The 10941-nt window shown below is 37.6% G+C and overlaps 1 protein-coding gene across 1 annotated transcript in view; it reads left to right on the plus strand.

Moving 5' to 3' along the window:
* PHF14 (PHD finger protein 14) overlaps nucleotides 1–10941 on the plus strand; it is a 125325-nt gene that overhangs the window by 31225 nt on the left and 83159 nt on the right. Inside the window, exon 4 of the mRNA XM_006880243.1 lies at nucleotides 10342–10501. Coding sequence (XP_006880305.1) covers nucleotides 10342–10501 — 160 coding nt within the window. The remainder of the gene's footprint in view (nucleotides 1–10341; nucleotides 10502–10941) is intronic.

The following is a 10941-nucleotide window of genomic DNA, read 5'->3' on the forward strand; positions in this document are numbered from 1 at the left end:
AGGTTTGTCCTGGAGAGAGTGAAGTCGGAATGCTCCTTGGAGTCAAGGATTCTGAGGCTTTGTTTGACATACTTTGGGCATGTTGCAAGGAGGGACTGGTCCTTGGAGAGGGACATCATGTTTGGCAGAGTGGAGGGACGTTGTAGGAGAGGATGTGATTGGAGTGGTGGGAATGAGTGTGTTTGAGATGGCTAGGTTGGCACAGGATACAACAGTGTTTAGAGCTCTTGTACATAGGGTCAGTATGAGTTGCAGACGACTCGATGGCACATAACAACACAACATTTTCATTAAAATGTAAATGATAATGAAGATGATGGTTATTTTCATTTCTCTGCATCATTTTGAGACGTCTAGATAGAAGGGAGCTCTCATGGCCTAGCGGTAATAAACTGCACTGCAGTTCTAATGGCATGTGATTCAATTCCATCAGTTGCTCCATAGGAGAAGGATGGGCAGTCTCCTCCAGTGCTTTTAACTGCCTCTGAAAACATACTGGAGGGTTAGCTATGGATTGTTTCTGACTCAGTGGTACTCAACAACAACAGCAAAAACAACAACTAGATATAGAAGATAGAAATAATAAATTAGTGTTGGATGAAAATGAGGAAGTAATTTTTTCACTTACTATATGATTTTAAAACTGAAAAATGCAAGTCAGGGTTCAGATCTGTTGTTTATAGGGTTGCTTATGAGAGTTGTACTTGACAGCACCTAACAATAACAACAACACAGTAGTCGTAATAATCAGAAAATCATAGTGTTTTGATACATTTTCTGTATCTTTTCTTAAAAAAAGTTTCTCTTAAGTAATTATAACTTTAAAAAATTTTAAAATGAATAAAATACTTTATCTGCTAAAGATATGCAAATGATGCTTATTAAATTTATAACCATATAATTACATTTCAGAGTACTCATTTTGTCTAGATAGAAAGAAATAGCTTTTCTTTTTGAAATCTGTTAAGTCTGCAATCTGTCATTTATTATAAATACTTCTGTTCCAAGATCTGGTAACTGGACTCATAATAGTAGGGCACCCCTAACTGAGATGTCAGTTAACCTGATATACTGATTGTGGCATGTCTGAAAAAGGTTGTCAGGTATATATCACTATATATGACAGAGCATTAAGACAGTCCACTTACTAGCAATTGCCCTTAGGTTTAGTTTTTATATGTTAACTGTGCTAACCTCTGCTAAGAGCTGTTTCCTCCTTTTTTGCTTATTTTTCAGTCTATTCATCACCTTGATTGAGATAATTTTTATTTCTTAGTATATGGACAATATATATCCTTATGAGCAAATTAATAATATGTGCTTTTGGTTATGTTTGCTAAAGTTACTATGCATGTTTGTATGTTGTAGATAGTTCTTTTCTCATAAACAAGAATGTTATTCATGAATATTTTTTCCAGTGAATGTTATAAATCAAAGTTCTAGTGTGACAGGTATGGAAAAAGTATTGTTTCACTGGCACCTTTTTTATACTTAAATTTTTTAAAAACACTGAGCAGTAATTAAGATAGATTTTTTAAAATAATATTGTATTTTTGGTGATGGTTTACACAAATGTGTACTTTCTCATTCATCAGTTTTACATAGATTCCTCAGTGACAATGATTACTTTTTTTTTTTAAGTTTGGTATTATAACATTTATTAAAATAATGCTTTGGATCAATCTCTTCCTGTAAGTTGGCCAGGTGATTGTCCTTCAGATTTCTTGGCACAACTTGGTAAGCACATCCAGGGCAGCATCTGTTTTGTTGAAATATATCAATTGGTATACTGTCAATTCCTGGGGCCTAGTTTTTTGCCAATTCTTTCAGAGCAGTTTGAATTTTTTCCTTCACACAGGCTCTTGCTCATATGTTGTTTCATGAAATTCTTCTGTATCCACCAATTCCTTTTGGTACAATGACTCTATATACTCTTTCCATCTTTTTTTAATGTTTCCCAGATCACTCAGTATTCTGCCCACCACATCCTTAAGTATTGCATTTCAAGGCTTGAATTTGTTCTTCAGTTTCTTGAGCTTAAGGAATGCTGAGCAAGTGTAGCTCCTTTGATGTTCTTACTCCAGCTCTTTGCTTTTTTAATTATTATACATTACTTTGTCTTTCCTCGCTGCCCTTCGAAACCTTCTGTTCAGCTCCTTAGTATCTTGATTTTCCCCCTTTGCTTTGGCTTCTTGGTGTTCTAGTGCAATATTCAGAGTTTCTTCTGACACCATCTTGGTCTTTTCTTCCTCCTCTGTCTTCAAAATGACCTGCCACATTCTTCCTGGATTATATTCTTGATATCCTTTCATAGTTCATCTGGTCTTTATTCCTTAGTGTTCACAGTCTCAAACCTGTACCTGAGGTAGTTTTGAAATTCAGGTGGGATAGACTCTTGGTACCAGCAACCAGGAAAATAAAAGATGAATTGCATTGGGAAAGTGTACTGTCGGAGACTTCTCCAAAGTACTGAGAGGCAATGATGTCATTCTGGAGACTAAGGTGCACTTGATCCAGGCCATAGTCTTTGCAGTTACTTGCTATGTATCAGGGAGCTGGACAATGACTAGGGATGATAGAAGGCAAATTGATGCCTCTGAGCTGTGGTACTGGAGAAAAGTATTGAATCAACCATGGACTGCTAGGAGAACAAAACAGGATTTTCTGGAGGTGAAACCAGGGAACTCCTTGGAGGCAAGGATTCTGAAGCTTCATCTGACCTACATTGGACATGTTGCGTGGAGGGACCAGTTCTTGGAGAGGGACGTCATGCTTGGGAGGGTGGAGGTACAGCGCAAGAGCACTCAATGAGATGGATTGATTCAGTGACTGGGGTAATGGGAGTAGATGTGTCAGAGATAATACGATTGGCACAGGATAGAGCAGGGTTTAGGGCTACTGTACATAGAGTTGCTAAGAGTTGCAATTGACTTGACATCACATAACAACAACATGGGACAATAGAAATAACAAAGAACCAAAGAATTAAAATGCAAGCTATCTAAATTCCCAGTTAACAGCTAAGAGTCTAATGTATTCATTCAGTAACTAATTGCCAGCTCAGGAAAGATAACACACCCAATGTAATAAAGTACTGCAAACAATTGACAGTTTTTAGTTATCACAATTATGGAAATTTGCACTTTGTATCCTTTTGTCAATTAAGAATGATTACATTTTTATCACTGGGTGACTGCTTGCATTATTTCTGATCTCTTTGACACATAACAACCCTGTGGATAACAGATCAAAACTTTTCTCTATTCTGTACTTTCCTCACAATCTCCACCAGGCTCACGCCCATTAACTTTATGAGCTGTATTATACTCACTAACGTTGTTGTCTCACTAGACTATCATCCTTACCCTTCAAACTCTCAAATCCAATCCTGAGAGGTGTTTGAGAATGTCAAACAATTATACATAGCGGTGCCCTCATGTATTGTGTGTATGAATATGCATACAGTCAGTCATATAGAAGATATTTAACCCATATTGTACATATTTCAAAGCCTCAGAGATATAATTTGTCCACATTTACAGAGCTAGAAATAGAAAATTGCAGGTCTGCTAATGTCCTTTGATGAAATTAATAGGAGGAAATAACACTCATTTGCATTATCCTACACAATTTATACAACCCTAAGTAATTGTAAATACATTTCATAATATTTTTTTCCTTTCATGTGTGTAATAATGTTACTCAGATAAGCTATTTCAGTCAATTCTGACATCCACTAAGCAAATCAGTATTTCTTTCTTTGATTCTAACTTAGGAGCTAGGCAGTTCTCCCAAGTTGAAAGACAGTCTTGTATAAGAATTAAGATACAAAGTGTAATTTTGGGTGTTTCTGTGGTACCATCATTTCTGACATGTCGACTTGAAGTTCAGAGATTTCCCATTACCTTCTAAGCATGTCAGCTGTAAGCTGAGGTCTCCAAAACTTTGCCACATCTTAACTATTGATTCCTACTACTTCTTTGCATTCTATAATTCACTAGAAAGGCTCAGAGAATTCACCCAAAACACAATAGTTACAGTACTGTCATAGTGAAAAGGTTACAAATGAAGAGATATATTCAGCGAAGTCTGGAATGGTTCGCAGCTCAGAGTTTACCAGATCCTAAGGGAGATGTCTCTTGATTGCTTGGTAACAGCAGCCAGGAAATCTAGAGACGAATTGCACTGGGAAAGTCAGCTTTGAGGGACCTCTCAAGAGTACTGAAGAGCAGTGACGTCAGGCTGGAGACTAAGGTGCGCCTGATCCAGGCTATAGTCTTCACAATTACGTGCTATGCATCAGAGAGTTGGACAGTGAATAGGCATGATAAAAGGAGAATTGATGCCTTTGAGCTGTGGTGCTGGAGAAGAGTGTTGAATATACCATGGACTGCTAGGAGAACAAACAGGTTTGTCTTGGAGAGGGTGAAGCCAGAATGCTCCTTGGAGTCAAGGATTCTGAGGCTTTGTTTGACATACTTTGGGCATGTTGCAGGGAGGGACTGGTCCTTGGAGAGGGACATCATGTTTGGTAGAGTGGAGGGGCGGCGACAGAGAGGAAGACCTTTGATGAGAGGGATCGATTCTGTGTCTGGAGTGATGGGAATGAGTGCGTTTGAGATGGCTAGGTTGGCACAGGATAGAAAGGCATTTAGAGCTCTTGTATGTGGGGTTGCTATGAGTCACAAGCGACTCGATGCGACATAACAACAACAACAACAAAGTAGATGTGCTCTCTTCGTACAAATGTTGAGATGAATCACCAACTTCATGGAGTTTACATCACTAGAACCGTTATTAGGATTTCACTACATAGTAATGCTATAGGTTAGAAAAGTCATTGGGACAATCTGTTGTACCATGCATGCCCAAAGTATGTAACATGAAGGTGGCTTAAACTTTGTGCTTCCAAGGATAGGGGAAAGATAGTACAGGTATTTGTCATGAATGAATGGTAAGTTCTTAAAAAACAGAATTTAAAGAGGAACGGAACAACGAGGGTGGGATTGTAGAATAAATGTATAAGGATCCAAGAGGGGTGGGAGATGTTGGAAGCAGAGGGATGAGGATGTGTGGGGTGAGGGTGGGATTTCGGCTACCTCACCACATGTTTCTAGCATTCCTTTGTTTGTAGAGGAATCCTCATGTTGCACCTTCCCTCTAATACTTTTTCTGGTATTTCCCCCTTTTTATAAGACATAGTTCAAGGGAGCTCTGGTGGCCTAGTGGCAAGACGCTGCACTGCAATCCCAGAGATACGTGGTTCAAATCCACCAGATGCTCTGCTGGAGAAGGAGGGGGCAATCTCCTCCTGTACGAGTCAGATCTGATTTGATGGTACATGTAAAAATAATACAGTAAAAAAAAATAAATATAAGACATAGTTCAGACTGGTTTATTTCTAGGAGTTATGGCTAGGTATAACCTAGCCTTTAACATAAGAGAACTTTCCAAACAGGATTCTGTTGACAGATACAGGGGTTAGGATTTCAGCATCTTGACTGGGAGACAAAATTTATCTGTAATATGTTGAAATATTTGATTAGCACAATAGAGCCAAACCAAATCTACTACTTAGAAGTCAGTTCCAACCAGAGCAGCTCTCTCTCTGGTTTTCTAGGCTGTAAATCTTTATGAGAACAAGCTGCCCATTTTTTTCCTGTGAGTTTGTGCTGCCAACCTTTGGTTAGCAGCCAGTGAACAATAATTATGGAGTAAATTTAAGGCAATTTGTTGAACAAATAGTGACACCTGTTACCAGGTTAGGAGGCCTATGGAAAATAATAACTCATTCAGTGGTTTACCCGTGTAGGGGTCAAAAATCCTCACAGGCATTGGATAGAAAACTCTTTATTCATATGGAAAAAGACATCAAGGTCAACTCAGTAGTGAATGTTGGTTCTTTATATGGCCAGTGAGTTTTCCCCCCCCCACAAAATGCCGTGCACCCCTATTGGGCTTCAGGAGAAGGACCTTGGTTACTCCCCAATGGGAACAGATATAGAAGTTGGGTTTGCAGGTGCTGAATAGCACAACTTAGATAAAGTTTTAGGGAATGTGCTCAGGACAAGATGAAAAGGATGTGTTCACAGACCACCAACTGCTATGGAGTTTATTTGTATTAAGAAGCTCCCAGAAAGGGAGTCAGCCTCCATTTTATCTTGCCTGAGAACCAAGTAGTCACGTCTGGTCTTAGTCTTGATTTATTTGTAGATTCCAAAAGAAGATAGTAGGTTGCACAAAGATTTCCTTCTCCATCGTAAGCTATAGTAGCAGACCAACACTTTCATTTCCTTTCTATTATTAGGGTTAAAATAGGTTATTTTTAAAATATATTGAGTACTTAGATGAATAAAATAGACATCACCGTTGACATTAATTATTGATACATAGTAAATTAATGTTGATTGTTGAAAATTGTTCTTAATTATATACTGTTTTCTGAAATGGTTCAGTGTCGACCAGTTCTTTTTAGGATAGTGACTGTGTGTTCCATCCGTCATTTTTTCTATCCATGCAGCATTAAATATTTTGCCTATAGAATCTTCAGTGTTGCAACTGATAACTTAGATTTACCCTTGAGTTCTTTCAGCTTGAGAAATGCTGAACATGTTCTTCCCTTTTGGCTTTCTCTTTGCACATTTCACTAGAACACTTTGTCTTCTCCAGTTGCCTTTTGAAATTTTGTGTACCTCACAAGAATCTGTTACCTCATCATTCCTTCCTTTTATTTTGACTTCTTTTTGTTCCAATGCAAGTTTCAGAGTCCCTTCTGACGTCTATTTTGATCTTTCTTTGTAATGACCTTTTGCTTTCTTCATGGATGATATTTTTTATATCATTAGTTAACCTAATCTAGAGTTATTAGTTAACCTTATCTAGTGTTCAGTGCTTCAAATCTATTCTTAAGATGTTCTTTAATTTTACTGAAATGAGCTCACAGTTGCATTGTTGTTCTTGTGACCCTGTTTTAATTTTCTTCACTTTTACTTTGAACTTGCATATGAGTACTTGATGATCTATTCCAGAGTCAGCCCCTAGATTGGTTTTACTACTAATTTGAGCATCTTCATTGTCTCTTTCTACAGGTTTAGTCAGTCTGAACCATTTCAGAAAGTAGCATATGATCAAGAAACAGTTGTACTAAAGGAAGAAGCTCAAGGTATACTGAAAGGATTGGGGCGCGGGGGGAAAGGCCCAGGAATCAATGGCGGTGTTTCTGAAAATAGATGCATCCCTGAATGTGCTCACCAGTCTCTGCCAACAAAAGGGAAAGAGAGCTAGCTGGACAACTGACTGGAAGAAATCCGTACTTGTTCTCATTCCCAAAAGAAGTGATTCAACAGACTGTGAAATTACTGAAGAATATCATTAGTATCATGTGCAGATAAAATTTTGCTGGACATTATTAAAAAACAATTGGCACAGTACTTGGACGAGAACTGTCAGAAACTCAAGCTGGATTCAGAAGAGGCCACGGCATAAAGTATATAAAGTATATCACTGCTGAAGTCAGATAGACGTTAGCTGAAAGTAGTGAATACCAGAAAGATGTTTACTTGTATTTTTTTATTGATTATGAAAAGTCTGTCTGGATCATAACAAATTATGGCTAACATTGAGAAGAATGGGAATCTCAGAACACTTATTTGTGTCTGTGCAAAACTTCAGCATAAGCCCAGAAGCAGTTGTCAAAACAGAATAGAATGCAGCATGGTTTAAAATCAGAAAATCTGTGAGTTATTGTTTTATCCTTACTCTGTACCTATTTATTTGTTGAGCTAATAATTCAAGAAGCTGGATTATATAAAGAAGAATGTGGCATCAAGATTGGAGGAAGACTCACCAGCAACTTTTGTTACACAAGAGGACACAGCTTTGCTTTAAGAAAAGTGATGGAGAAGCACTTGGAGCAGAGGATCAAAAACTACAACCTTTAATGTGGATTACATCTCAATATCAAGACAACAAAGATCTTCACCACTGGGCCAATAAGCAACATCATGGTGGTTGTTGTTTTTGTTGACTCATAGGGACCCTGTGTACGGCCCTAACCCTGCTCTATCCTGTGCCAGTCACTGCCTCTGACACACCCATCCCGATTACCTCAGTCACTGAACATCATGGTAGATGTAGAAAAGATTGAAGTTGTCAACAATTCCTTTTTCATTGGATCCACAATCAGCACCCATGGTAGCAGCAGTCAGGAAATCAAAAGAGGTGTTATATTGGGAAAATCTGCTGTTAAGGACCTTTCCAAAGTTCTAAAGAGCAAGGATGACGGTTTATAAACTAAGTGGTTCTTGATCCAGGCCATAGTATTTTCAGTTGCTTCCTATGCATCTGAAAGTTGGACAGTGGCAGAAGAATAACCAGTGCCTTGTATTAGATGTTAGCGTGGTGTATTGAATAGGTCATGGATGACTGCCAAAAGAACAAATTTTGACTTGGAGGAAGTTTATTCAGAGAGTACTCCTTAGAGGCAAGGATGGTGAATCTTTGTCTCACTTATTTTGGGCACATTATTTTAAAGAACCAGTCTTTGGAGAAAGATACTGTACAGAGAGAGGTAGCAGATCAGTGAAAGACTCTCATTGAGGTGCACTGACAAAATGACTACCACAGTGGGCTTGTTGATGACAGTGGTGAATATGGTGCAAGATAGCACATGGTTCAGATCTGTTGTTTACAGGTTCACTGTAAGTTTTAGTCGACTTACTGGCACTTACTGACAACAGTAATGTGTGTGTGTGTCTATAAATACAGTGTACTTATATATATATGCTATATATTTTTTTTCCTGTGTGCTTTGGCTGATTTAGTTGTTTATTCACTTTTTAAAATTTTTTGGTGGTAGTGAGAAGGTACTCTCCAGTTTGTATTGCACAATTTCTTCTCTGGTTAGTGTAAACTCTGTTCAGATAATTACATCATCTGTGTGAGTATGGCGCCCAACAACACAGTGCAACGTACTGGATATGAAGGAGTTCTGTTGGCCTAGTAGTAAGAACTTGAGCTGCAACCTCAAAAGCATGTGGTTCGAATATACCAGCTGCTCCGGGGGGAAGGATGGACAGTCTTCTCCTGTGCAATATATTGTCCTTGAAAACCCTTTGGAGGGTCAGCTATGGGTAGTTTCCAACTCAACAGCAAATAACAGCAACATATTGGATATATTTAAACTTACCTATATGGTGAACCCATTGAGAAAATAGTCACTGATAGGGGTTTCTCATGGTGATTTTCTAACCATAATCAGTTTGTTGAAATGACTTTGGGATGCTTTTAGAATTTGATAATTTCCTATAATCATGAATATGATTTCTTTTTAACACGTTGCCACAAATGACGGTAAATAAATGTGTTTTTAAGCACGGTTGTCAATTTAAAAGTGTGCAGCAGGGTGTTAACAGTAATTCATTCATTTGTGCTTTCCCAAAAGCACTAAAGACTAAATAGAATTTTAAAAATCTTACTTATTTCATTGCATATACCATGGCAAATGAAAAAATATTTTTATTTTTAGATTATTTCATTTTAGTGTTTTGTTTTTGTAAATGGAGTAGCTATAACACGAGGGTGGCCAAATCTGATTTCTGCCCATGTTATAAAGCGGAACTTACCCTATCAATAATAATACTCATAGAAGCAAACCGATAGCTGCTAGGTCAGACACTCCATCCTCTATGCTCCTATACCTATTTCCACCAATCATTGGGTTCAATATTTGGTGTTGACTTAAAGACTTTACTCACAGTTGTGGTACCAAGAGTGAGGTTTACTAGGGAAAGAGGTTGGAGAGTGGGAGATGCCAAGAATATCTCATAATACAAGTCCAAGTTTAGTCCAGCAGTCCCAAGCCAAATTAACAGCAAAACACAATGTCCTAATTAGTAAAAATCTGGTTTTAGTTTGGCAACAAAAATTCAAGAAGCCTTTTGTTTTCTCAATCATCCAGCAAGGTCACAAGTTACAGTTACAAGTCAGCTTCTCCTTCAGTTACCTTACCACTGTCTTTACACAGCAGTACCACAGTCTCCCAATATTTCTCCACCACCATTATTATCAGGGTTTTGCTCTCACCAGGTCTTGCTCTAAAATGTGGAAAGTACTCTCTCTTTTACCCGAGTCCCACACCTGTTGATGATTTGCAAGACTTTGTGTCCACATTTAAGTATAGTGAAGGCTAACTTAAGATAACTTTTATACTAATACTACACATTTTATATCATTCTTATGAAAGACTGGTTTTTCAGAATTTGTTTTACTTTCTAACATTTTTATTGCTTTTATATGTGAGTTAAAGAAATATTAATCATGCTTTTTTTTTTCTCATTTTAGGCTGTTACGGAGTTGATGGAGAAAGTGACTCTATTATGAGTTCAGCTTCTGAAAACTCTACTGAACCATGGTTTTGTGATGCCTGTAAATGTGGTGTTTCCCCTAGCTGTGAACTGTGTCCCAATCAGGATGGAATTTTCAAGGAGACAGATGCTGGAAGGTTGATTTTTCATAATTCTGTTTTATAGTGGTCACCATTTATGTGCCTGATTTATAATATTGTGACTGACTATATTGCTATTCTAATTATACTTTTCTTAGTCTTTGATTACTTCTTTGTATTTTATTGACATTAGCAGATAATTGGTAGGTAGGAAAAAAGGAAAGGTTATTTATTAAATGCCTACTTATTTTACCTTTACACTCACAATTCCCTTTAATCCTAATAATGACCCTTTACTGAGCTAGAGGTTATAGAACCCCATTATTTATTTTTTTATTTTTAAATCTCTGTTTTATGATTGCTGCATCTGAGCCTCTTAGGTCATTTATGTAATTTGTTTAAGGCCAGCCACAAGCTTGTGAATAATCAAATTTGAACCCAGATCTGTCTTAATTTAAGATTGTTACCAGGTCTAATCTGAAGATTGCACTGGAGCG

The sequence above is a fragment of the Elephantulus edwardii genome, unplaced genomic scaffold (assembly GCF_000299155.1).
Source record: "Elephantulus edwardii isolate Elephantulus edwardi_28Jun2011 unplaced genomic scaffold, EleEdw1.0 scaffold00007, whole genome shotgun sequence".
In the NCBI taxonomy this organism is placed as follows: domain Eukaryota; kingdom Metazoa; phylum Chordata; class Mammalia; order Macroscelidea; family Macroscelididae; genus Elephantulus; species Elephantulus edwardii.